The sequence below is a fragment of the Podarcis erhardii genome, assembly GCF_964252035.2.
Source record: "Podarcis erhardii genome assembly, chromosome: 2".
Taxonomy (NCBI): domain Eukaryota; kingdom Metazoa; phylum Chordata; class Lepidosauria; order Squamata; family Lacertidae; genus Podarcis; species Podarcis erhardii.
This window is the reverse complement of record NC_138498.1, coordinates 1,874,450-1,902,342: the sequence shown is the minus strand read 5'-3', so window position 1 is coordinate 1,902,342 and position 27,893 is coordinate 1,874,450. Positions and strand designations below refer to the sequence as shown.

Genomic DNA, 27,893 nt, shown 5'->3' with positions numbered 1-27,893 from the left:
GGCAGGGAAAAGGAGAAACAAGAGGGGAGGGGAGCTTGAAGAAGTAAATCTCTCTCCCTGCTCCCTCCCCCATAACCAGCAATATCTTAGCAGTAATTAAATAATGGGTTGTATTCAACTAACTTTTATTTCCAGTACACCTGCTTAGGTTCATTAATTCTAATGGGTGTAAAGGTAAAGGGACCCCTGGTTTCCCCAGCCACTCTGGGTAGCTTAAAGCATATCTAAAAACAAAATAAAAACATCAAGCATTAAAAACTTCCCTAAACAAGTCTGCCTTCAGATGTCTTCTAAAAGTCAGATAGTTGTTTATTGCCTTGACATCTGCTGGGAGGGCGTTCCACAGGGCAGGTGCCACTACTGAGAAGGCCCGCTGCCTGGTTCCCTATAACCTCATTTCTAGTAGTAAGTTACCCCATTCAGGACCAGGGAGTCCCACATACCCGCCCGCCCCCTGTCCTCCAAAAACAGTACTTTTGTCTTGTCAGGATTAACGACGCATGGCAATCCCATGCTGAATGCCTAGTTTTTTTTAATTAACTTATTAATTGATTCTTATTCATATATACATAAATACATAGCCATTACAAAGTATCTTTTTGTAATATACAAAGATAAAACAGCTACTGAGTCTGAAAAAGAACAAGGTCAGAAAGAGGAAAAGACAATAAAAGGAGAGACCTAAAAAGAAAAGAGAAAGGGAGAGGAAAGTGAAAGAAAGTAAAAACTACAGAAAGAAAAGAGTGTAAAAGGACTTCCAGGTCTCGGTTCTGCATTCTATCTTCTATAAACCGATATTTTTTCAGTATTCAAATCCTGATACTATAAGCTCATTTTCTCTTTCAAACAAAAAATCCACAAGGAATTTCCAATCCTTAACAAATGTCAGTTACGATTTTTTTTTTGACGTGCTTTCGAACTGCTAGGTTGGCAGGAGCTGGGACTGAGCAATGGGAGCTCACCCCGTCGCGGGGATTCGAACCGCCGACCTTCTGATTGGCAAGTCCTAGGCTCTGTGGTTTGACCCACAGCGCCACCCGCGTTCCTCGGATGTAAGCATAATGGAACTTAATAGGACTAACTTCTGAGTAAACATGCATAGGATTGTTCTGTGCAGAAGAATAAAAACATTCTGAAGAAAAAGGTTGTATGTTTTAATGTTGGGCCAGGAGTCAGCATTGCCAGGCACCTGAGGAGGTTCACTGCCATCTACACTGTCTGGAGCTGTGACTGGATGCCACCATTTTGTGTAGCCTTGTGTGTGTATGCCTCGGCCACCTAGGTTCCTCCTTTGCCAGAGGAGGAAGAGGAGCCCTTCAGAACCCCTATCCCCCAGACAACAAAGAGGAGCAAGAATAGCATCCACTGGAGGCAGAGAGCTTTGGCAGCTTCTCACCAGTGATGGCAATGAAGAGAACAGGGACTTCTATGGACAGGGGAGGAACAGCAACCAGGTAGCTGCAGAGCCCTCTCTGTCTGGACTCACTGCTGCACTGGCAGTGGTGAGGAGGGAGCTGCTCTCTGGTGGCCCAGAGCAAGGGAGCTACAGCACTGACTTCTGGTGTTCTCCCCTTCGCTGCCCCACAACAAGTGTCTCTATGCATGGGTGAGTGCACAAGGGGGCCACCATGCAGAACACAATCTTTAGGTCTCTTGCCCACAGCCCCAAAACCTGGAGCCAGCCCTGAAATGATGCCCATATGTGGTGCAGTTGGTGTGCCTTAGCATTCCTTCCATGGGGGGGGGGCGGGTAGAGGAAGGGGAAGTGCCACTTTGAAGCACCTTCTATCAGTGCTTTGAAAACATATATTTAAAATAACACACTAAAGAAAATATGGTGCCCAATTACTTGAAGGTGCCCTTTTAATTGACCAAATGTTTTATGTAAACTGGTTAATCAAAGTGATTGATCAAATGTGCAATCTTACTCTAAGTAACTATTCTGCATGGGTATAAGTGTCTATGCTACTGAAATATCTCTCCTGCACATTGTCTATACAAAAGCTTGGAATGGCAAACTGCCCATTTGGCCTTAATGGGCAGTGTCACTAGTTGCATGGCACATGCACTGCTCATTGTATCCTCCTTGACAAACCATTCGTCTCCAGGAAAACAGTTTCATTCACAGGCTGACTTTCCCAGGCCCCTCTCAAGAACACCATTCATGATTTTCCTTTTGGCATAATAATGATTTTCCTTATAGGTCACATGGCAAGCTTCTACCCTGCTTGGTGAGGATGAAGTTCACCAACCATTATTCAGCACTGGCACTCCTTTTGGGAGATTAGAATTGGCAAACAATTATCTGTGGATACAAATGCCATATAAATTCTTACTGGTGATGATATTAACTGGTTAAGGAGGGTGGTAGGGTGGGGCAGGTGGCCAGGCTTGTGGAACATAATGAAAGAGCCCTGCTGGATCAGGTGCATCTAGTTCCGCTCCTGGTTCTCAAATTGGCAAAGCAGATGCCTAGGAAAAACCCACAAGCTGGACTTGAGGGCAACAGCATCTTCTCTCCACTGATGCTCCCCAGCAGTTTCTCATTCAGGTGGTAGTGCCATCATGGCTGAAAGCCACCGGTAGCCTTACCCTCCATGAATTTGTTTAAACCCTCTTTGAAAGCTATCTAAGCTAGTAGCCATCATCACATCTTCTGGCAGCAAATCCCATAGCTATAAATATGTACTGTGTGAAGAAGTGCTTATTTTGGTCTGTCCTGAATGCTCTACTATTCAGCTTTATGGGAACAAGAACCCTGTATGAGCAGGGCCTTAAGACTTTATATGAGTTTTTTGCCAGGTCCCATGGGGCTGCTTTCCCCCACCAGACTTGCACAGTTCTGTCAAGGTTATTTAGAGTCTGAGAAGGTTCACTGAAATATGCCAATATCCTTTCAATTTCCCCTCACACTTTTGCCTAGCTTTTGTCCTGGATTTATTTCAAACTTCACTGGAGGCAACATTCCACCCTGTGTTTGTCGCACGCAGCACGGTTGCATTCTGCTGCAGCTTACCTTCTGCCGCAAACTGTGCTATTGGTCTTGCTGTCTGCTGTGGTGAAATTATGCGACTCACATAATTTATGCACTTAATTACATAAAGTATGTTGCTGTTACATTATTCTACCCTGTTCATTTCAATGCAAATAGAGGGAAATGTAATCAATGATGTATCATTTGCGGACTGAAAGCAATAACAACAGCAAATCCCGATGGCGTTCGCTGGGTTGATTTCTGTTCAAACATGGGACAAGTAAACAAACATTGGCAAGTCCTGCTCCTTTTTCTGTTGGAAAGCTCTGACATCCCTACTCACACCCCAAGGGACCTGTTGTCTTTAATTCCTCCCCAGCACACATTCCTTATCTGTAAATTCACCAGAACCTGGTAGCTTTAAAACATGGGAGTGGACTGATCTGTTGCAGAATGTCTCTGGTCATCCGACAGAGCCTTAGCAGGGCAGGGGGAAGAGGTGAGGCTCTGCTGCCATCAGGGCCTCACCCACCCTGACCTCAAGCAGGTGTGACCCGGCGCCGGAAACAGCTGCATGTGATGCATTTGAGGAAGCTCATGCTGAGGTGGAAGATGCCTGTGAAGCGAAAAAGCAAGTTGTAGTAGGTGCCAACGGACAGATCCCCTGAGGTGTCTGCATACTTCAGGGCCACCAGCGGTGTGTATAGAGTGTTCGTCTGTGTCCGGAAAGGAGGACGCTCCTTGGCGATGACGTTCACAACAGCCTGAAGGAAGGCAAGGTGGAAAGAGGTTGGTATTTTGATACAGCTGCTTCACATCCCCATCCTAACAACTGCTGCTTTCACGTGTTTGGTCTTCCTTGATTTTGAAGCAGTGATTCTCACAGTGTGTGCAGGAGAGGCCAGTGCTAGACAGCAATAGGCAACTGTTGTTATTTTTTCATGGACGTTTGGGGAGGTGCCTTTCCGTTACGTAAAAGGAAGAGGAATCCTGGCATATTGAGTCCAGCATTTTGCTCTTGTGGTGGCTAGCTCACAAGCAGTCATGAGCACAATAACCCTAGCAGTTGGTAGTCAGAAGGATACTGCCTTTGACACCTCATTGTTCCATAGTGAGGCAAGAGCATCAACAGGAGCACTGTCCATGTCAGCCAGAAAATCCCCCAGGCCATGCAAGAATCCAGCAGGTTCCATCAGTCTCAGGGTGGACCATCTTAGTGGTTCCATCACCCTTGCACAGGGGAGCAGGCAGCCCAAACCTTACCAGGAATTGTGTGGCCACGGCAACTGATTCAAAGCAAGCAGCTCCCCACCCTGCCCCAGCCATCAAGGTCTGCTCTGTGGCAAAGATGAGGCTGAGGGTGTGGCTGATATACTGACGCAGCCTCAGGGTTGTCATGGAGGCCATGATGTCCCAAGCTGACCTGTTTGATTGCAACTCTCTCCCACAAGAAGTTAAACAGGCACCGTCCCTACTGAGTTTCAGATGCTTGGTCAAAACCAGTTTATTTCTGGATGCCTTTGCACCCTGAATGCTTCTTGGATGATTTAAAAAACAAAACTTATTAAAAATATATTTTAAATTATGAGGTTTAAATTTCTGGAAGCTTAATTCATGTCTTAAATCCTGTATGTTCTGTATTTTATCGTAGTATGTCACTTTGAGACTTGCATGGTGAAAAGTGAGAAATAAAGTTTAAAAGAAGCAAATAGTAGCCTGAGCTGGATCAAGGCATTTTGCTGTCTGAGGTGAAGAAGAAGATGATGCTCCTCCCAGTTCCATGTACAGAAGTCAAGTGGACTGGTGGTTGAATCTCAACTTCAACACTAGTAGCAGGACAACATCCTCCACTGCATCTGACAGGAACAGGGGAACTGAGTGGGACAGGGAAGGCCATGTGTGGCCTGCACAGCTCTGTCCTCCCAACACCTGCCATCACTCCCCACCAGTCAGCATTTGCCACCTGAGGCAGCTGCCTCACTCTGTCAAATGGTAGAGCCGGCCCTGGGTCTGAGCATGCATTACAGGACTTCTCTGCTGCCCAGGAGGACTCCCCTGTGAGTGCCTGAGGGCCCTGCTCTTGCCACTTACCATCTGGCCTGGGGTGGGGCCTGAAGCCTCACAAGGACTGCTCCTGCCACTTACTATCTGGCCCAGGTGGGGCCTCACAGGGACGGTTGTTGCCACTGACGCTGCTACTGCCCAGGAGGACCCGGAGGGGTGCAGAGTTCTTTTTAACATGTTTTAAAATGTTCCTTTCCCTTTAGATTTTTATATATGGGGGTGGGATGGATGTTTGGGTGGGCTTGGGAATTTGTTAGATTTTGATTAATTTGTAATTTTTGCAGTTTTTATTTGTATTGTTTTATTGTTTTCTGGGTTGTTTTTTGTTTTTGTTTTTGTTTTAAGGTTTTATTGTTTTAGGCTGCGAAAGGATAACATTAATTGCCATCAATGGAGGCTACTATGAGGCTTGGGATTGCTACCGTGGAGGGGCGAGGGAGGTATGGCGGTGGGGGCAGATGTTATAGGCGAAGGGGATTGAGATATGGATATGCTCGGGGGGGGGCACTAGGTGGCGCATCGGAAGATGGCTGACAATAACATCTCTCCGACCCACACAAGGTAATTTGGAGGCTATGATGGGGGTAATTAGCCTCCTTAACCCCCCCAGGATTGTGGGGGGGACGGCCCTTGCCTGCTGTGCCCTATACCACCCCCGAATTTGTGGGGGTGGGGGCACTAGGCACAAAGCCCTCCTGTGGGATTCCGGCACTCCTGGACGCCGTCCCTGATCCGTGACGCAAGTTGCAAGAATCTTCAAAAGAAACAATTTGGACAAGATAAATTGCACATACTTCAAGGAAAAAGGGGGAGTAAAGACTGCTGACAGAAGAGATCTCTGATAACAAGACAAGAATAAAATATGAGAAGATACGTCAAGATACGGTACGACAAATGACTGAGGGGGGAGGGGGGGAACCTGCCTTTCCTTTTTTTATGTGATTAAACAAGAATCCCCTCCCCTAACGAGTCAGAAATTAAGGACTTAAGCTGTGGATTTAAGGCTGTGTGGAGATAAACTTTCGAACCAAAGCAATGTTTCAAGACGAAGCTGGAAAGCTAAGAGTTTTGGAATGATGCAGTTAAAAATGCCGTCGCCATTTTGGGAGGCATTGTTGGAGCTCTTGGGTCTGGGAGGAGAAAGAGAGAAATCAACTTCTCAGTGGGACTTAAGAGTGACAAATGCCTAATTTATGATGGAAAGAGCGATGTTATCTACGAAGGAGATATATGGAAACCATCTGGACTTAGTTTGGAGGAACGGGAAATCCACACAGGATTATTATATTTGCTTATCGGCTTAAGGAAACTAACAGAAGAGATTGTAAAGGAAAAAGAGAAATTATATGAACAAGATATGATGTGGAAACACAAAGATAAGACTGGATAGAATTATGAACTTTGTTTGGACTGATTGGAACTGATTTGGACATTAACACAGTAATAAGAAGATGATCTGAATCCCCCTTTGGATCTTGAATTATGGGTTCCCCCAACAAAATTTAAAAATTTAGCTTTGTAATTTGGAATTTATGCGATGTGATTTAATTTGATGTGATTGGCCAGTTAATAAAAATTATATTATTTTTTTTAAAAAAAGAGATATGGATATGCTCGTACCCCTTCCAATCTGCGCCTCATCCCGAGGTACGAGGGTAGGATGAGCAAGGATTACTCACCTCCGTCACTGGTGCTGTGCAATGCCAGGTCTATAGGCAACAAAACCGCCACCCTGCGAGATTTCTTTATCTCGCAGGGGGTCAACCTGGCTTGTGTGACGGAGACCTGGGTGCGCAAAGGGGCAACAGTTACCTTACGAGAGATGGCGCCCCCGGGTTTCTCCGTCCTCCACCAGTCCCGGACTGTGGGCCGGGGGGGGGAGGGGAGGAGTGGCATTATTAATCCGGGAAGATTGTCCTTTCAGGGCTCTACCATCGCCATCGATCCCCGGCATTGAATGTGTTGGCCTAGTGTGGGGCTCCGAGGAGAGCTTGGCTGTCTGGCTGGTGTACCGGCCACCTAGTGCACCAGCAGCCACCCTGTCAGGCCTGCTGGAGGCGGTGGCCGGCTGGGCCTTCGAGTTCCCTAACCTATTGGTATTGGGAGACTTCAACTTCCATGCTGATGCCACTCCCTCCTCACAGGCTCTGGACCTGGTGTCTTCCATGGCGACACTAGGGCTCTCCCAGTTTGTTTTGGGCCCCACACATCAAGCAGGCCACATGCTGGATTTGATATTTGGCGTAGGTATAGATGTGATCATGTCTCCTTCGATGAAGGTGCCATGGTCTGATCACTATGCTCTGAAAGCCAGGTTTGACTTTCCACCCCCACCCTGCTTAGGTGGCGAGCTGATTTGGGCTCGCACACAGAGGCTGATGGACCCTGATAGATTCCGCCACGCCTTGCGGGACCTTGCTCCCCCTGGCGACTCATTGATTGAGCTTGTTGAGGGCTGGAATATCCAGCTCCTGGCAGCCATCGATGAGATCGCACCGAAGCGTCCTCTGCGACCCCGCAGAAACCGGGCTCCCTGGTTTACCGAGGAGCTCCGGAAAATGAAGCGGGACCTCAGACGGCTAGAGCGAGTATGGCGATGGACTCGTGACGGAGCCTCAAGAACATCTTATAGGGCTTTTATGAAAACCTACGAGGCTGCTATGAAGCCTTCTTAGAGGTGAAGGCTGCTAAGAAGTCTTACTTCTCGGCCTCCATTGCATCCGCTAGCTATTGCCCGGCGCAATTATTTAGTATAATCAGGTCTTTAACGTCCCCTGAGGGACAGCCAAATTTAAATAACAATTTGTCACACAGCTGTGAGGCATTTGCGAGCTTTTTTGTGGAGAAGGTCTTGTTGCTCCGCCATGACCTCCCTGCCAATTTGGATACAATAAAGGAACTGGAGGCCCCTCGACTGTCCTCGGGTTCAGTATTGGACCACTTCGACCGGATATCCCCAGCCGATGTGGACAGACTCCTCCGAGCTGGAAAGCCCACCACCTGTCCTCTCGACCCGTGCCCGTCTTGGCTGATTAGAGCGTGTCCAGACGAGGTGCGGGCCCTCCTGGGGGATATCATCAATTTGTCCCTTGGCATGGGGACATTCCCAGGGGAACTGAAGGAGGCAGTGGTGCGCCCGCTCTTAAGGAAAACATCATTAGATCCTTTAGATCTATCCAATTACTGCCCGGTTTCGAATCTTCCGTTCCTGGGTAAGGTGATTGAGAGAGCGGTTGCTGAACAGCTTGGTGGGTTTCTGGATGAAACATTGGCTCTGGATCCATTCCAGTCCGGCTTCCGCACTGGTCATGGGACCGAGACGGCTCTGGTTGCCCTAACAGATGATCTTCATAGACAGCTGGATCGAGGCGGGTCGGGGCTGCTAGATCTGTCAGCAGCTTTCGACATGGTCGATCACAAACTTCTGGACCACCGCCTTGCCAACGTGGGGATCCAGGGCACAGTCCTTCAATGGCTGTGCTCATTTCTCTCTGGTCGGGGACAGAGGGTGGCGCTTGCGGGGGAATTGTCATTGTGCCACTCCTTGGTGTGTGGAGTACCTCAGGGTGCGATACTCTCCCCGATGCTTTTCAACATCTTTATGCGCCCCCTCGCCCAACTTGTCCAGAGTTTTGGGCTGGGTTGCCATCAGTATGCCGATGACACCCAACTCTATCTGTTGATGGATGGCCATCCTGACTTGGCCTCAGACACACTGACCAGATGTCTAGAAGCTGTGGCTGGATGGTTACGTGGGAGCCGGTTGAAGCTAAATCCTTCGAAGACGCAGGTCCTGTGGCTGGGACGGGACGATATGGGATTGGGGGGGGGGCAACTCCCATCTCTTGCGGGGGCGCAATTAGTGCCAGCACCATCCGTTAAGAGTTTGGGTGTAATCTTCGACACCTCCCTTTCCATGGAGGTGCAGATTGCAGCTATAAGAAAGGCGGCATTTTTCCATCTCCGCCAAGCTAAGCAGTTGGCTCCTTACCTCTCTTGCCCTGACCTAGCCACTGTGATCCATGCGACGGTCACCTCCAGGCTGGATTATTGTAACTCGCTCTACGTGGGGCTGCCCTTGAGACTGACCCAGAAACTTCAGCGGGTGCAGAATGCTGCAGCGAGACTCCTTACGGGGTCTTCGCTGCGAGATCACATTCATCAGGTGCTATACCAGCTGCACTGGCTCCCGGTGGAGTACAGGATCAGGTTTAAGGTGCTGGTTTTAACTTTTAAAGCCCTATACGGCCTAGGACCCTCGTACCTACGGGACCGCCTCTCCTGGTATGCCCCACAGAGAAACTTACGGTCTTCAAATAAAAACATCTTGTTTTTATAGTTGTTCTGATTTTGAGTGGAGTGCCCTACCTGGGTGGATGGAGCAGCCAAGTAATTTCGTTGTCCCCGAGAGGGGGCAATGACAATAAAGATATTATTATTATTATTATTATTATTATTATTATTATTATTATTATTATTATCTTGAAGGTCCCAGGCCACAGAGAAGTTAGGCTGGCCTCAACTAGAGCCAGGGCTTTTTCGGCTGTGGCTCCGACCTGGTGGAACACTCTGTCACAAGAGACAAGGGCCCTGCGGGACTTGACATCTTTCCGCAGGGCCTGCAAGACTGAGCTGTTCCGCCAGGCCTTTGGCCAGGGCACAGCCTGACTCCCTCCCTTGGCAATCTTCACGGAGCTCTGGCCCAATAGTGGCCAGTGGCTTGAATTTAATTAATTTTATAATGAATGATTTTAGAGAGTTGTTTGTGTTGTACTTTTGTACTGTTTTATTGTTGTTAGCCGCCCTGAGCCCGGCTTCGGCTGGGGAGGGCGGGATATAAATAAAATTTATTATTATTATTATTATTATTATTATTATTATTATTATTATTACAGGACAGAGCAGGTATCTCGACTGAGCCAGCCCAGCCAGCTTTCAGTGGAGGAAGTAGGCAGGAAGAGAGAGGGTTAACTATCAGAAGAGAGGAGCCTAGCTGAGCACCAACTTCCCCACCCTCAGGAATGCAGGTTGCCAAGGGAACTAGGATCTCCCCAGGTCTCTCAAGGGGAGGGAAAAGGAGAGGAAGAGAAGATTGACAGTCTGTCTTTTCAGGAAGAAGTTGGAGGGGATCCAATGAGCCCGCGGAGGGAGTCCCACTGGGGGATGGTGTGTGATAGGAGGCGGAAGCAGAAACTTCAGGGTCAGAAATCCCATTTAAGTTGGAGGAAGGAGAGGGACTCAGCACAAGAGTCATCGCAATTCATGATGGCGGCAGCTGGGTTAATGCCGTCTGGCGTTATCTGTGTACTTGGTCAATAAATCACCATTTCTACTTAACTACGCTCCCTGTGCTGGATTCCTGACAGCAGGCTAGAGAAGGAGGGACCAATGGATGCCAGTGTGGAACACTGGAAGAGGCCAGTTCCTGCTTTGTCTTATGCAAACAACTCAGTCCGGTGAGGTGAAATCTGTCAGGGAGGCTGTAGAAGAACTACTGGCTTTAAAGCTTTCCTACGTCACTCATGAGGGTGACCCCTACCTTAGCCACATACTCAGGGGTCTGGCCCATGGTGGTGAATATCTCATGGGAGGCCGGAAGATAGACCTCCTTGAAGTACCGCACGGTGGCAGCATCGGCTCCCGGGAACTCAGAGCGGGCCACTTCCTCCATCAGTTTCATCTCAAATTCTGTGTTGACTGGACCGGGCTCTACCATGGAGATGCTGTGTAGAAGAGGGATTGAAAGAGAGCAAGAGAGAGAAAATGAGGCAGCATTTGGGCCTGGGATCTTCCCATCAGATGCCTAAAGTTGGAAGGAAATGGCCAGGGCCCCTGTGCCCTTGCCTGCTTAATTGCCCCAGGGGAATTTCCTTAAATTAATGTTCATTTTAGATATATAAAGGCCTCCATGAATGGGACTTAGCTCTGCCATTGAGATCAACATGAGATCCATTATTTACATATACAGTGGTACCTTGGTTTTCAAACATAATCCGTTCCGGAAGTCCGTTCCAAAACCAAAGTGTTCCAAAACCAAGGCGTACTTTCCCATAGAAAGTAATGCAAAATGGACAAATCCATTCCAGACTTTTAAAAACAACCCCTAAAACAGCAATTTAACATGACATGACATGAGCCAACATGAGCAATTTAACATGACTTGACATGAGCCAACAGTGTGACGCGGCAGCTAAAAAAGCCAATGCAATTCTGGGCTGCATCATTAGGAGTATAGCATCTAGATCAAGGGAAGTAATAGTGCCACTGTATTCTGCTCTGGTCAGACCTCACCTGGAGTACTGTGTCCAGTTCTGGGCACCACAGTTCAAGAAAGACACTGACAAACTGGAACGTGTCCAGAGGAGGGCAACCAAAATGGTCAAAGGCCTGGAAACGATGCCTTATGAGGAACGGCTAAGGGAGCTGGGCATGTTTAGCCTGGAGAAGAGGAGGTTAAGGGGTGATATGATAGCCATGTTCAAATATATAAAAGGATGTCACATAGAGGAGGGAGAAAGGTTGTTTTCTGCTGCTCCAGAGAAGCGGACACGGAGCAATGGTTCCAAACTACAAGAAAGAAGATTCCACCTAAACATTAGGAAGAACTTCCTGACAGTAAGAGCTGTTCGACAGTGGAATTTGCTGCCAAGGAGTGTGGTGGAGTCTCCTTCTTTGGAGGTCTTTAAGCAGAGGCTTGACAACCATATGTCAGGAGTGCTCTGATGGTGTTTCCTGCTTGGCAGGGGGTTGGACTCAATGGCCCTTGTGGTCTCTTCCAACTCTATGATTCTATGATTCTATGAATTTTACTATCTATGTAAGTACTCTGTATGGGCTCTTGGATACCCCATAAAGGAAAAGGGCAATTTTTGTTTACAGCATAACGAGACCATTGATCCATAAAATGAAAGCAATAAACAATGTACTGCAGTCACAAAATCAATCAGTAGCTGAACTGGGTTCCACACAGTCATACACAAAAAGAGCCACAAAAACAAAAGTGCAAAATAGCAAAAACAGACAGACCTCAGCGTAAGACTCAACAGGATGCTGGACTAGATGGGCCATTGGCCTGATCCAGGAGGTGTCATCTTTGTTTTAAACTGTGATTTAATATGGTGTGTGAACTGGGCCCATCTCTGTTTCTATCTGAGTGCACCTTTCCCTGATGTTTCGGGGAAGGACGTTGCTTGTGCAAATCCCTTCCAGTTTCACTAAATTGGGTAGAAGAATTTAAGCTCTTTGAGATCTGCCCCCATGTCGCTCACTCAACTCACAAAATGTTGAATTTGAGGAGTTGCACAGCTAGGCTTTCACAGAAACCTTCCATGGCAAACTTGGAGGCCGCATACACATCGTTGAAGGGGACACCTGGTTGGAAAGCAGAAGGGATTTGAGGTGAGCATACCGTCATAGCACACTGCTCCACAGGTTGCTACATTCTTGATAAAACAGAAATGGTAAGGCCAGAGACAGCTATACAAATTTTGCCCTAGCCTTCAACTTGACCAGCCCACCTCCTTGCTCGCCCCACAAAGAGGAAGATGAGCAGCTGTGGTGGAGGGACTGGGGGCTATGGGGAGAAACTCTTTCTCACTGTTATGGTTGTCATCCTCTTGCAGCCACTGCAGCTTCTTGCCTTCCTCTTCCTGGGGATTGCAAGGAGGAAGACTTTTCTCTTCCACTAAGTGGACCCTGGCTGGAATGTATGGATTCACTAAGTGTGTGCACAGCCACGACACACCTCTCTCCTGGCTGTTTGGCACCCCTTCCACCTGTCACCTGAGGCATGTGCTCCTCCTGTCCCCCACCTCTTCCTGCATTCAATCCAGGCCTAAGTAACACAGAGGAACAGCTTAACTGGGACGGTACTTAGGGGCTTGAGGAATATTAATGGTTGTGACACTTGGATGTGTTGCACCAAGGAATAAATAGAAGCTAACATTCAAAGCAGGATTGCATATTATATTGGAAAATGTGTGTATGTACCCTAGAATCCACATCTGCCAGAACAAAGCAATTTCTAGAACTGAAGATTAGAGCTTTGTGACATACTTAAAAAAAAAAAAAAGTCAGATCCTTAATGCTGAAAGTTTGTCACAGATAGGCATAGATCCAGGAAAATGAGACCCAACATTTCATCTGAGAAAAGGTTCAGATTTCTTTTCTAAATTTTTGAGGTAGAACTTGGTGTTCCAAAACTCATTCCAACTCATTTCTATCTCAAATGAAGGATCCTGCATGCTCCTTATCACTTGTGGGAGTTTCACTACTGCTGACAGAGAACTGATCTATGGGGCCATGAGGTCTCTTTGGCTACAGAGGGACAGAGCTAAGCCAAGGCTTTGAGGCTGTATCAGTTTGGATATCTTTGCTCCGCTTCCTCCTGCCCTCCCTTTCCGTTCATACCTTGCAATCCCATGACGCTGCTGATCACTACAATGTGTCCTCTCTGTCTTTGCTTCATTTCAGGGAGAACTGCTTTGATCATGCGGATGGCACCAAAGAAGTTGGTCTCAAAGATGCGCTTCATGTCATCGATGGAAATGGACTCTACAGGCCCAACGAGCCCCACACCGGCATTGTTCACTGGGGAACATAAATTATGATATTAAGAAATATCTATGTTCCATTAATCTCCTGCCAGCATAGCTTCCCATCCTGCCAGAGCATTGTCTGGACAGGAATGGAAGTCCCCACTTTATTTCCACCCCTGGTTTCATCATGGCTCTCCATATTCTCCTCCTAACAGGAGCTCTTCCCCTGCCCCCCTGCAGTGCTCAATCAATGGCTGTCATTTCTTCCTGCGGATTAGCCCAACATTACGTCCTCCAGCTGTTTTGGACTACAACTTCCACAAGTCCCTGCCAGCATGGCCAGCAGTCAGAGATAATGACAAGTGCCATTTAACAATTTGGGGGGGGGGGACCAGGTTGGGGAAGGGATGTTAGAGATAGATGTGTGAGTGCTCTAACTCTGTTGTGGACACTTTGTTAGGCCTGAGGACAAGGGATAGAGCCTGGGACAATTAGTATCCCAAGCATGTACTTGGTATACAAAATGGCCTCTCCCCATGGGAAACATTGTGGTTGCTAGGCAACCACAGCATCTCATCATCACAGCTGTACCTAGCAACCCCAAATACAATGCACCCCACTCTTCTTAGACATGACAAAAGGGACTAGGCCATGACGGATGACAGAGGGCCCATTTTGGACAGAGAGAGTGTGTGTGAATTTGCTGCTGATATATCACAGCCCGGTTGGAGCCTCTCAGACTTCCTTTGCAGCTTTTCTACCTGTAGTGTAGTAGAGGGGGATGTCATTGAGGGCAATGACTCCATTTGCCACAGCACCAGGATAATAGATAGAACCTTCTTATTCTGGCAGTGGAATGCAGTGATAACAGGGCTCTCAGGTTTTACCATTGTTTGTGACAGATTCGCACAAAGGAAGTCCTACACTGTGGCTGTCAGCCTATTTTAGTACATTCTCATAAACTAGGTGCCACATTATGCCATGTGCTGTGTGTGTGTGTGTGTGTGTGTGCGCGCATGCCTGTCTGTTTATCTAATAAATAAAACAGCTCCCTGGATTTTGACTCTCCTTGGAAGCAAGGCTATGGGCACCATTATCTACTCATTGTTTTACCTCACTTGAAAGTAGTTTCTGTGCTTGTGAAACATACACATTTAAGGATCTGAGAAAGGTCCTGAGCACATTGAACTGAAAACACAAACCAACATGTAAAAATGGGAAACAGAAACAAAAACAATAAGCTATTTTAGTAGGATAGTGGATTGAGCACCCTGATCTACAAACTACATCACCTGCAGTTAATTTACGCTTTTATTGCTTAGTTGGAATGTGTCCCTGAGCTGTGATAGTATAGTTTGCTCCCTGGGTGAAGGATGGAGCTGTGTGTGCATGTGGCTTTGGTTTTCATGTGTCTTGAAACAAAATAAAAAAATTCCTTCCAGTAGCACCTTAAAGACCAACTAAGTTAGTTCTTGGTATGAGCTTTCGTGTGCATGCACACTTCTTCAGATACACTGAAACAGAAGTCACCAGACCCTTCTATATAGTGAGAAGGTGGGGAGGGGTATTACTCAGAAGGGTGGTGGGATTGGGTGATTGGCAGATAGCTGTGATGAGCCTGTTGACGACTCTTAACGACTGCAATAGGTCTTGCAGGAAAAAGCAAGGGGTGAGAAGGTGAAAAATGGCTTTGTCATGTATAATGAGATAAGAATCCAATGTCTTTGTTCAGACCAGGTCTCTCCATGGTTTTAAGTTTGGTAATAAGTTGCAATTCAGCAGCTTCTCTTTCCAGTCTATTTCTGAAATTCCTTTGTAATAGAACAGCTACTTTGAGATCTTATTACTTCAGTGTATCTGAAGAAGTGTGCATGCACACGAAAGCTCATACCAAGAACTAACTTAGTTGGTCTTTAAGGTGCTACTGGAAGGAATTTTTTTATTTTGTTTTGACTATGGCAGACCAACACGGCTACCTATGTGTCTTGAATGCAGCCTAAGGTACAAAGATAAGGATCATGTTCCTTGCTCTGCCCATTTTTTGCCTCCAGCTCCACCCACCACATTCAAACGCCCCTCAGAAGGTTCTCTCCAAGGGAATGTGGCCCCCAGGCTGATGAAGCTCCCACAGCCCCTGCTCTAGAGTGACCAAGAGGGAGAACCAATGACGGGGGGGGGCATGCGCAGAAAGGAGCAGGCTGGATTCTCAGTGGTTGGTGGGAGGGGGGGCACCAAGGGCAGGGAACATATTTAGCCTCCTCCCCGCAGCATGCCCCTTTGCTTTCTTCTTTGTAAGTGTGTGGCAGACAATCTCCCCCTTGAGGATGAAAGCTGCAGAGAAGGCAACTTCTGCCTGCCATAGGGGCTTCTCCCGTCTTTCTCTTGGGCAGAGAAAATGCCTGCCCTTCAAGAGCTGAATAAAACCTGCTTATGAAACCTGCACGAGTAATTAAGCTTCAGGAGAGAAGCAGGGGTGCCGACTTATAAAAAATATTGGGGGGGCCCATACCGGGGTCCTGCCCCGGGAAGTTTTCTAAATTTTAGATGAAAATTAGTGAGTTTTAAAGTTTTTTTAAAGTATTTTAGAGTCATATGATCAACATTAGAACCCCGAAAACTCGACTCTCTATAACTCCACACTCCGGGAAACTCAACAAGCCTGAAACACTTTTTGGCTTTGAAAAAAGAAACAAAACATAAACATGCACGGTATTTTCGTAAAAAGCTAATTTAATTTACAGTAACAATTATGCTTATAGACTATTACAGAGCAGTGAATATATAGCTCTGAAAAGACTGAAATGATATTTAAATAAATCCTAAACTATCATTAAAAGAATAAAACATAAAATATTGCTGTCGCACAGTAATAGCACTTTGATTAATAAGTGAAATAGCTAATTTAAGCTTACTTTGAATAAGGCTGAGGGTTCATTAAATAAAAATAATATCTCAAAGTTAATGCTTTAATACAGTTAATAAAGTTAATACAGTATGCCTAATACTGTATGTAAATACTGTAATACTGTATGTAAATAACAGGCTTTAATTGGGTCTTACACCCTAAAAATATTTAAGTATTTGAAAATAACTAATACAGTACTATAGTAATATAGAAATACAGTACTAAACTAGTACTAATATTTCAAAACTGAAAATTTAACATTCTGTATGTATTTAATTCTCTATTTTATAAAGATTTTTAATATCTGACAGTGAGTTTGGAGTAGCCCAATGCAAAAATCCTGAGGATCCATGTGGATCCATGCTTTGTAACCACGTTTTTGCACCACTGTGACCCTAGGCAACAGTGGGTGCGTGATTTTTTTGGTGCAAGATGTAGCCATGGACATGCTATGTGATCTGATGGTGAATTTGGGGTGACCCAGTGCAAAGATCCTGAGGATCCATGCTTTGTAACCACGTTTTTGCACCATTGCAGCCCCAGGCAACAGTGGGTGCGTGATTTTTTTGGTGCAAGATGTAGCCATGGACATGCTATGTTATCTGATGGTGAATTTGGGGTGACCCAGTGCAAAGATCCTGTGGATCCATGCTTTGTAACCACGTTTTTGCACCATTGCAGCCCCAGGCAACAGTGGGTGTGTGATTTTTTTGGTACAGACTGTAGCCATGGACATGTAATGTGATCTGATGGTGAATTTGGGGTGACCCAATGCAAAAATCCTGTGGATCCATGTGGATCCGTGCTTTGTCATCACGTTTTAAATGGGGAGGGAAGGAAAAACACAGAAGGGACAAGAAGCACAAGAGGGGTGTGCGGAGAAGCAGCTGGCTAAGAATGCAGGGGAGGAGTTTAACGGGGTGGGGGGGAGGAAAGGAAGGCAAAAGTCCCCCCCCCCCAAGCCAGCCCTCTCTCTCTCTCTCCCACCTGCATGTTTCTCGGCTGCCTGCGAGTCCCTAGAGCACGGAGAGGAGGAGGTGGTGGGCTGGAGCCTGCACGCAGTGTGACTAGGAAAGAATTAGAAGGAAGGACGCGATCCTTTCCTTAACCCTCTGCTTGCCAGGAGGGCAGGGGATTCCCTGCTCTTTGTTGAGTTTGAGCAAACGCAGCAACAGAAGCGGGTGGGCAGTAAGACCCTGAGGCAGAATGCAGGAAAGCAGCAGCTTCCGCCTTCCCTCCGCCCGACCGCCCGATCTTATTTTTGCCTGATTTTTGCCTATTTTTGCCCCTGCGAGTCAGCTCCAGGGACCACACATTCGCTCAATAACACGCACAGACATTTCCCCTTACTTTTTAGGAGAAAAAATCTGCGTGTTATAGAGCGAAATTTACGGTAATAATTTTCTTTAATTATTGGGGGGGCAGAGCCCCCCCAAACGAATTTTTGAGTCGGCGCCTATGGAGAGAAGATGTGGTGGGGCATGCGCTTAATAGAGTAGAAAGCACCCTCTGCTGAATTCTCTTTAGCACCTCCCTTTCCTCACGACAGCAGATCGCTGTCGATCGCGGGCTCATTTTCCTTTGCTTTTTGCCTAAAAGCACCCGGCGCCGCTCGCTCTCCCCTGCCTGGATTTTCTCCTGAGCTGTGAGGCAAAATGCTTCCACAGCGCTGTCTCTCCGCCCCCAAAACGGAACCCCCACCTCTAAAAAAAGCTCAACAACTTTGACCTGAACCCCTAAAAAGGGGGGTAGATCACTGCCAGATTTTAATTCTGAAAGTCCCTCAGGAGTTGGCCACCCCTGCCATAGGATAAAGGAGTTCCTCCTGGCTGCACCTTACCCAGAACATCCAGTCGTTTCTCTGGAAGGCTGTTGATGCACTCAGCCACAGACTCATCATTGCAGACATCAAGGCGCTGGATGCTGAGGGTCTTGTTGAGTGTGTCCCCAGCAGCTGCCTCCAGCTTGTCCTTCTTGCGCAGGTCGCGCATGGTGGCAATGACTGGAAGGGAGACAGCACACAGGAGCATAGCCAAATGTTCTGTGGTGCTGAGATGCATTCAGAGTAGATTGGAGGGGCATCATGTCCATGAAAAACTGCCAAAGTGTGCATAGTAATATACATCTAACCCCACAGGTTTAAATTAGTATTTTCAAGTGTGTGTGTGTATGTGTCCAAGAGCTTTGCACTCATTGGACAGAGCACTGAAAACCAGCAACAGGTTTGCTTTTTACTGAGCAATCATGTGGAAAAAAGCCTGTATGCATTTAATCAGATCCCTACAAGGACTAGAGACTTGAATGCATTTTAATGAAAACTGAACATCTTGAAAAGAGTGGGTCAGGAACCCTGAAGCTTCTCCAGTTCAGAAAGAACTCAGAGAGGGGGAGGGGGGTCTAGTAGCTCATAGACATGCTCCCCCGCCTCCTCAAAGCAGTGGCGTAGCGTGGGGGGTGCAGGGGGGGCGGCCGCACCGGGCGCAACATCTGGGGGTTAGGGTTAGGGGGCGCAAATCCACGGGTTAGGGGGCGCAAATTACTTGCCTTGCCCCGGGTGCTGACAACCCACGCTACGCCACTGCCTCAAAGTCAGTTTGCTGTTACATAGCCTGACACCTGTGTGGCCCAGGGAGCCAATTGGCTGGCTTAGAGGTAGGGAATGTGAGATTTTTTGCTAGGGGTCAGGAGGGCAATTGAGGATTCATGCATTGTAAGCCGCTTTGGGGTCACGATGCTAAATCCCTCTGTCGTTAATCCCCTCTGTGGAGGGAAGGTGGGGGGATACTTTGTTGCCAAGACTACTAGCAACATGTGTGTGCACTTATGTTTTTCTATGCTTATGCTTGGGTTTTATACATGTGTGTGCCTCTCTTTGAGAAATAATGATGAGGATAATGAATATCAACCACAAAACACACAGACACACCATGGATGGGGAGTTATGTAACAAGAGCACTTAGCATATATAAAGGGCAGGGAACCCTCCAGAACCATCCAAAGCTCTTGGGTGTCAAATAGCTCCTGGAGAGCCCACAGGCCCCCAAACCCAGGTCTAAATATGCTGCAGCACACAGCTGTATAATACTTAGCATTTAGATAACACATCCAGGGGGTTCAAAACGCATGCATCAACCCAGTTACAGTAATCCTTACATCAAACTTGCAAGGTAGGTTAGTGTTATTACCCACCACCCAAAGTTCGGCAGTTTGGTGGTCAAGGACATACTGGGGAGGGGATATAGCCCAGGGACAGAGCAACGCTTTGGACTCAGAAGTTCTCCATTTCAGTCCCTGGCATCTCTAGTTTTTGTTTTGTTTTTAAAGGACCAGGTAAACAGGTGTGAAGGATGCAAAATGTCTCCCTGTGATTCTGGAATCTAAGAACAGAGAGAATACTGTGTTAGATGAACAAATAGCCTGACCTGGTGTGAGGCCTGATCCTGTTCCACACTGCAGATGACGCAAGGGAGGTCAAGGGAGGGTTGTTCATGTGGAAGAAAGCTGCAAGGCTGACACCCTGATTCATAGCTTTGCTTTATGCTGGCAGGTGAGGATTCTTTGTGCTCTCTCTCAGTCTGGCCTCAAATTGCAAAGAGCTAAAGCTTCTTGTTTGGTTTCAAGCAGCATCCTGCATAGCAGAGGCCTACGGGGCTCAATTCAGGTGGATTGGTTTTATTTTTTTTAAAAAAATCAAGTTTCTAGACCCCACAATTGTAGACAAACAGCTTTAAATGTTGTAATCAGGCTATCCAGATGAAGCTTTCTTGATCTACCTTGCCCACCTTCCTCTTTCCTTTTCAAAGGCTCCAATCACCTGCCCTAGCAATCTGTCTCCTACTAATATCCTTTAAAATCCTACTCTTCTCCCTTCTGTATTCCAGTAGCTAAGAGAGACTGGGGTGAGGGGAGCTAATATCCTCCACACATGTAATTTAATACAATAGAGCATTTCTCTGTTGTCACAGAATGTAAGGGGGGAAAGGGAATGAGCAAAGAACTCTAGACTCTTTTGGTAATGGTATTTGTGATTGCATTTGCAATAGGAAGTGTGAGTGTTTCATAAGGTTTTTCAGTCTGCGGAGCAAGCGCCACAGTGTGTGTATATACCTGCAGTGCGATTGCAGGCTGTGTTGACTCACTGCGACCACATGCGATACTCTTCTTGTTGTGCATGATGTATGAGGTGACTGTCACCAGTTTAGATGGCCTTAATAAAGGCTTGTTCAAACTCACGGGGAGGAGGGAGTAGGGCTGTTAATGTCTATTGCCCATGATATCAAAATGGAACCTACATGTATAGGAGCAGTGGACTTTAGAATATAGATTTGGGGGGATGGACAAGAAGAGGATGATCATTCCTGCCCTCCCCCTTTTATTGAGCTTCCAGAAACATCAGACTGGCTGCTTCTATAAACAGTATGCTGGACTAGATGAATGTTTTAGCCTGATCTAGCAAGTCTGTCCTTGTGACATTTCTGCCAGTGGGACATGTCTATTTTGTGCATGCAGTGTGTGTGTGTGTGTGTGTGTGAGAGAGAGAGAGAGAGAGAGAGAGAGAGAGAGAGAGAGAGAGAGAGAAGCTGTGTGGTTTTGGAAAGCTGTGCATACTGGGCAAACAATGTTTGTGTCTGCTGTTGAACACACAAGTGTTTGCATTGCTGCACATATCTGGTGTTTGTGCACATACAAATGTATGTCAGTCCGTCATGCCTTACCTAACAGATCACTCTCTACCTAATGCCCTTTGGACTCAGCACCTTCCTGATCTAGTTACTTAACTCTGGACTGTGTGAGCAGCACGAGGCTTCTCATTAGGATTCTGCCTCCCATGGCAAGCAAAGAGCAAAGTAGGTGGGACTGGAATGGAGAGGGGTGGGGGGCAGAGAAGAGCTGGGCTTTGGTAACATTCTTACACCCATGCCATGTGTAGTTTGTTATGCAAGTGGCCTTTGGACAGTGTCTGGATCCAGCCAAACTGCTGGGCAAAGAGGAATGGCTTGTTTCTGCTTAGCCTGTGGAAAATAGGGCAGCAGTGGGTTGGGAGAGATTTGGAGGTGGAGGTGGGAAGTGGGCAAAGGCGTTGGTGGCTGGAAGTGTAGCTGCTGGGGGGAAATCCTGGGAAACAGGCAGAGAATATAGCAAAGTTCCTGCAATACTGAAGGGAGGTCCGACTGGGTGGGCAGCACAGGCAGGCACATTCCCTGGGCGTGAAGATGCCAGGGTGGGTGTGACAGCATGCTCTAGCTGCCAGACATAACAGAGCCCTGAGAATAATGGCTGGCTCAAGGGAGAAAACCAGAGCATGCTGCATTCTTTTAACTCTCTGATTATCACCCTCCCTGGTTCCACAGTCCCTTCCTGCAAGTTGCAGGGCTGAACAGTGCAGAGCTTTGTGGGTACCCTGTTTCCTCCATGTGGGTTTGCTCCTCTGCAAGAGGTCCCACACCAGAGTTTCAGAATTCCAAAAAGAGCACACAATCCTCCCCTGAGCAAGTTCCACACCAACCCCCTTAGCAGATGCCCCAGTCTCACCGTGAAATCGCTTGCTTGGGTCCTGTGCCAGTTGCACAGCCATGCGCAGCCCGATGCCCGAGGAGCAGCCAGTGATAAGCACAGTGCGCGGAGCCGCCTTGGCCATGGCTGAGCTGCAGTGAGTGGTGCCCGAAGGGATCAGGGTTGAGAGAATGACAGAGCTCCTCCAGCATGTGACCCAGGGATCAGCTGGAGGCTTGAGCTGGTGACAGGGCTGGGCTGGGCGGGGGAAGCTCTGAGCTCCTTCAGGGCAGATGGCCACCCCTCAAAACCTGTGACTGCATTTCCCAGGGCTGCATCAGCTGCGCCTATGGAGTTTTCACCGACAAGCCCGGCATTTTGCCCTGTTATGTACTCTGGTGGGTCATGACAAACACAGCCAGGCCTGGTGGATGAATAGCTGTCAGATCTTAGGCACCTTAGGAAAACATAAAAACTAGAAACCCTATATGTGCAGGCAGGCATGTTAGTGCACACCCAACATGAATGTGTATTTATAATAGGGTAGTTAAACAATAATCAGAATGAAGACTGATATGGTTAACATGCGGCTAAAAGAGTGCTCTATTAGCCAGGAAGTCCCCAGTTTAGTTGGGCAAGCAATGATCTCTCAGTCTTTTGCCCTCCAACTGAAATATGGAGGGTAGGAATTCAGATTTGCCTTACGGAGTCATTGATGAGATAATATGTGTAAAGCCTTTAGAACACTCAGAAGACAACAGTTATGATTTACATCTATATAGTTGTTTTTAAAGAGATGCCTTTCTTCATTTTCCTTCGGTTTTCCAGTCCATGCTACAAATGACATGGGGGAATTCAGTAACATGTTACCAATTTTAAAACAAAACCAGGGGGATGGTGCTAATTAAACCAGGTGAATTAATGCAGAAAACAAGGGTGTGACAATAGGTAATGCAAGTCTGGGAGAATCGGGATCCAAGTGAGGGACAGGAATGTGAAGCGATGCTTTATGTCACATGCTTGTATAATATTGGGGTCTAGATCCATTTCTTCCCCTTCTATTTGCCAGGAGGTCATGGCCATCACCTCCTGGCAAATAGAAGGGGAAGAAATGGAGGCAGGGAGAGATTTTACTTTCTTGGGCTCCATGATCACTGCAGATGGTGACAGCAGTCACGAAATTAAAAGACGCCTGCTTCTTGGGAGAAAAGCAATGACAAACCTAGACAGCATCTTAAAAAGCAGAGATATCACCTTGCCCACAAAGGTCCGTATAGTTCAAGCTCTGGTTTTCCCAGTAGTGATGTATGGAAGTGAGAGCTGGACCATAAAGAAGGCTGATCGCCGAAGAATTGATGCTTTTGAATTCTGGTGCTGGAGGAGACTCTTGAGAGTCCCATGGACTGCAAGAAGGTCAAACCTCTCCATTCTGAAGGAAATCAGCCCTGAGTGCTCACTGGAAGGACAGATCCTGAAGCTGAGGCTCCAATACTTTGGCCACCTCATGAGAAGAGAAGACTCCCTGGAAAAGACCCTGATGTTGGGAAAGATGGAGGGCACAAGGAGAAGAGGACGACAGAGGACAAGATGGTTGGATAGTGTTCTCGAAACTATGAAGGTGAGTCTGACCAAACTGTGGGAGGCAGTGGAAGACAGGAGTGCCTGGCGTGCTCTGGTCCATGGGGTCACGAAGAGTCTAAACAACAATAGACTAAACAACAAGATCCTTTGGGCCTGACGTTTGCAGTTTTGTGTTTCTGCAGTTCTGTGTTTCTGATCTCTGTCACTAGATGGCGATATACCCCAATAATGGCTCAGGCCTTGGCTGATGATCAAGATGTTGCTTCACCCCTCTAGGCTGTGCTGGGACCAAACAGGCCCCGCTGAATCAATTAGGGAATTGAAAGGATGTGGTTTTAAAAAATAAAATAGAAAATTCCCTAACAGTTTAAATCTGCCCTTTATTTCAAAAAGCTGAATTATTGTGAATTATAACTGCATAGCTTCTGTACACCACTGAATCTGGTCCATGGGGTCACGAAGAGTCGGACATGACTAAACAACTAAACAACTAACTAACTATATATTTATATATTTGATTAACAATACAAATACTGGTTGTTTTTTTAAGGGGGGAACTTTCTGATTACTTTTACTGCATCTGCAGTATTTGATATGTCTGACCTACGGTAATTAGATTTACCTTACTGTGCAATCTTGCATATATACTCAGAAGCCATTCCCATGGAGTTCAGTGAGATTTGCTTCTGTGTAAATGAGTACAGGATTGCTGCCGTCCCCAGGTGCCATTGCACTCCAGACTGACAAAGAAAGCCCGAAATAAATAATGAGAACCCGGACTCTGCTGCTTCATAGGAAGGATTACAGAAAACAACAGTGAATCTTGTGGCATCTTAAAAGATGAATAAATTAATTAATTATGGCACAAGCTGTTTGAAAAACCAGTCTAGTTTACCAGGGCATGATTTAAAATACAACATGAAAAACTGTTTACAACAAATTACAATCACAAAAATAGGATGTGCCCTAAAATACATATCTCAGGTACCAAAGGCCAGGTTAAAGATATGCTCATGCTATGGTAAATAAAGATATGCTATGGTAAGTAAAGATATGCTCATGCTATGGTAAATTGGTTAATTTCTAAGGTGTCACAGGCCCTTTTGCTTCCACTGCCACCCCTACCAGCCTGTAGTATGATGCCCACTCCCAGCACCCCAGCACCCCCTTCCTTTCCTTTCCCCTCTCTTTCTCTTCTTCCTTCTCTTTCTTTAAATGAACTTAAGACTGCTTTACAGATCTCCAAGTGGCTTCTCACATGGTTTGCACTTCATGTGCATGTGGGATGGTGTCCAATCACCAGGGCTGTAAGATCTAATTGCCAGTCTGGCTGGCATTTGTATGCAGCAGGGCTAGTGAGTTTGGTTTATTGAATTTATGTGTTGCTTCCCGAAACAGACACTCCAGAGCAATTTACAAGAAAAAACCACAGTGGTACAATAGAAGATTCATAAACATAATAAAAACATAATCAGTGTGAAAGCCTCTAGCATTGGTGCTGCTCAGACTCCCAGGAACTCAGAAATGTCTGTGCCAAAAGGATGACAAAGTCCCTGGGAGTGTGTTCTGTAGGTGGGTGGTGCTATCTTCCTTTGGCCTTGGCCAACCAAATGAAGGGAAGTGACAGAGGCTCAGGCACAATTTGACTGTATCTCATTAAAGAAGTACGGTAGGTCCTAGCTGTGTGCCGAGGGCTGATGTTTTCAGGGCCGTTATCTACCTTCTGTTGGTTGCACAATGAAGGTGTGCTCATTTCTCATGCAAAATCCACTTGTAAGATTTGTTCTGTTGAGAAAACACCACATCTTAATAATCAGACTGCCAACTTTCATTATCATGGGTGGTGTAGTCTTCCACTATGTAAAATGGGATTACAAATGAAGATACTTTGGGGCAGAAAATTTGTATGGCATCAATCTCCCACTAATCAGCATAGTATACAATCCCATAGGAAATTCTTCCCATTGCTTTTGCATCCCTTCCACTCATTTTTGCGGGGAAACATCATCATCATTAGAATTTATATACCACCCTACCCCAGGAGGTCTCATCCTACCCCAGACTGTGTCCAGTCTGCATAGCCTGCTGCACAAAATCCACTGTCTGAGCTGCCCCCTCAACTTTCCACATTAGGATTGCCTCTCCACATTTCCCCCAACTCTTTCGCCAGACAATGGGTGTACCTGTTTTCAATTGATGACCTTCCTCCCATCCTACAGAGATGTAGAGTCCCACATATTTTTGAGAAGGGACTTGACTATAAGTTTACCATGAGGGGAGAGGATGAGAGGGCAAGTGGATCTGCCCTATCTCTAGGGTTTGTTGTGGCTGTTCCATTGCACACCCCCTTCCTTCTCACCCCCCCCCCACAAGTCCTTGGGGGTGGGAGAATGAGACTGAGTCATCCTGTTGCCTCATGGTATGAATCACTGGCTCAGCTCCGAAATTGTTGACCCAGATTGTTAAGTTCCCAGCAAATATTTACAGCTGTATCTGGAGTAACATCCCTCAGCCCCCAGGCTGGAACCAGCCCAGTCTTCCTGCTGGCCCTGCCTTTATGGCTGCCTCTGCATGCAAGAGCTTAGTGGGGCCTCTGTCTGGGAAGGAAAGCAGCTTTGTCAAGCTTGTGTGTCCATGTTTCATCACAGGACTGAAAGCAGCAAACAGTCAGCTGGGATGTATTGATCAGGATAGGCAGCACAAAATAATAAAATAAAGGAGCATGTGCCATTTTTTTGCCCAGGCAGAGAAAGGGGAGGGAGCATGTGCCAGCTTACTGCAGGTGCCACCTTACTCCCAGTACGCCCGCTGCTGCTGGGGTGGGAAAACACGACATGTAATGACAACAGGGCATGGGGTAAACTGGACTAAAGACTAAGAGAGCATGCTAGGGAACTTGACACAGCATTTCTATTTTCCATGGCAGATACCATCTTGGCTGTGAATCCTGGAAGACCCGCCTTGCAGGCCTTTCCCCTCAGCTACAGAAGACCATCTTGGCTGTCTCTTAGTGCAGACCCAGGTAACTGAGCCTCAGCTTCCACAGCTGCTGCTTGACATGAACTACCATTGGCAGGATTGGCAGCAACAGCAGCAGAGACCACCTGGGTTATCTTTGGAGCTGGAGGAGGAGGAAGAAAAGACAGAGGGTGAAGAAAGAGCTGTGAGTGCTTTCCCCATCCTTTGAACCCCCTTGAAAACACCACAAACTGCTGTACCTAGACCTGTGTGTGGATAACGCAGCTGAATGGGGCACAGCTGTGGGCAGCCTCAGGAAGGACCACCCACCTTGAGCCTGCCCATAAAAGTCCAGAGTGAGAGACTTGGGTGATGTCCACTGTGCCCAGGAACTCTTCTCATTGTCTGCTTTCTGTGGGTGAGCTGAGTTGCTTTTGTCCCTGGGTGAGAACCCAGAGGCGGAGGGGAGGGTGTGTTAGAAGGAAAATGAATTGTTATTGATTTATATAAATTAGTAACTTTGTATTAATGTAACCTTTTTATATGTAACAATGTACTTTTGTAATATTTTGCTTAAGTTGTCTGTTGTCGCTTCTGTTTTCTGTACACGCCTTAGATATATTTTTAATATATTACTGTAAGTGGTATAAAAATTAAATAATAAATAAACATTTAGTGACTCCTGCAGGGCTGCTCACATTGCTGGATTCTGAAAATGCACTCAGGAAATCAGAGCAGAAGTAACTTGGACTGGTTGCAACCCTCCATCTAGGACACATGCTCTCCCTCGCTGGTCGGAAGAGAGGTGATTTGTGATTGGGCCTGTTTGGCAACAGGGACAATGGACAGGACAGCCCTTTGGTTTCAAGGGACACTGTGTTCCTCTGACCCTGTGCCTCGAAGAGTAGCCTGATCGGTAGATATTAAGCAAATCTGAAACTGGAATAATTGGTGGGAAAAGCTTTCTGTACAAAGTTTCTATGTTAGGAGACTGCTGCTTAAAAACACAGGAGTAGGGTTTGTCTGTGGTAGGAATCCTACTGGGGTCTTCTAATCTGATAATTTTATTCCCACGGGGGGCGGGGGCTGTTTTATTGGCCGTTGGTGACGCATTCACCCTGGGGCAAATGCAGCAGTGATGCGATGCCTTGTGCACTCAAGTCCTGATTGCGGGTTTCTCTAAAGCCACCAGAACACCACGCTGCACTGAATGTTGGTCTGATCCAGCAGGACTCTTCATCCGCCCTGACGCTGCTGGGACTGAGGCCAATGTAAGAGTGATTGTGTGGGATTTTGTGTCATGTTTGCCTTAAAGGAATATGAGCAGAGCCGAAGATATATGAGCAGGGCTGAGCTGCAACTGCCCCGAGCTACTGCAGCT

The 27,893-nt window shown here is 46.8% G+C and overlaps 1 protein-coding gene and 1 long non-coding RNA gene across 2 annotated transcripts; one reads left to right on the top strand and one right to left on the bottom strand.

Annotated features, from left to right (window-relative positions):
• Positions 1–1,845: 1,845 nt before the first annotated feature.
• Positions 1,846–22,181, bottom strand: RDH8 (retinol dehydrogenase 8). Its single transcript, XM_081851814.1, has 6 exons — positions 22,013–22,181; positions 18,321–18,482; positions 13,448–13,627; positions 12,316–12,409; positions 10,578–10,761; positions 1,846–3,738 (listed from the first exon to the last, which is right to left on the bottom strand). Exons 1-6 carry the CDS (start codon positions 22,116–22,118, stop codon positions 3,514–3,516), a joined length of 951 nt encoding a protein of 316 aa, XP_081707940.1. The 5' UTR covers positions 22,119–22,181; the 3' UTR covers positions 1,846–3,513.
• Positions 14,027–27,183, top strand: LOC309336267. Its single transcript, XR_014153963.1, has 2 exons — positions 14,027–14,299; positions 26,481–27,183. It is a non-coding gene; the product is annotated as an uncharacterized lncRNA (long non-coding RNA).
• Positions 27,184–27,893: the final 710 nt, after the last annotated feature.

Excerpts from the sequence above, each read along its gene's own strand:
- RDH8 (XM_081851814.1), bottom strand. The coding sequence starts at position 22,118 with ATGGCCAAGGCGGCTCCGCGCACTGTGCTTATCACTGGCTGCTCCTCG. Across the intron at positions 13,628-18,320 it reads GAAACGACTGGATGTTCTGG|TGAACAATGCCGGTGTGGGG; the intron begins GTAAGGTGCAGC and ends TATGTTCCCCAG. Across the intron at positions 10,762-12,315 it reads CTCCTCAAATTCAACATTTT|CATCTCCATGGTAGAGCCCG; the intron begins GTGAGTTGAGTG and ends TCTTCTACACAG.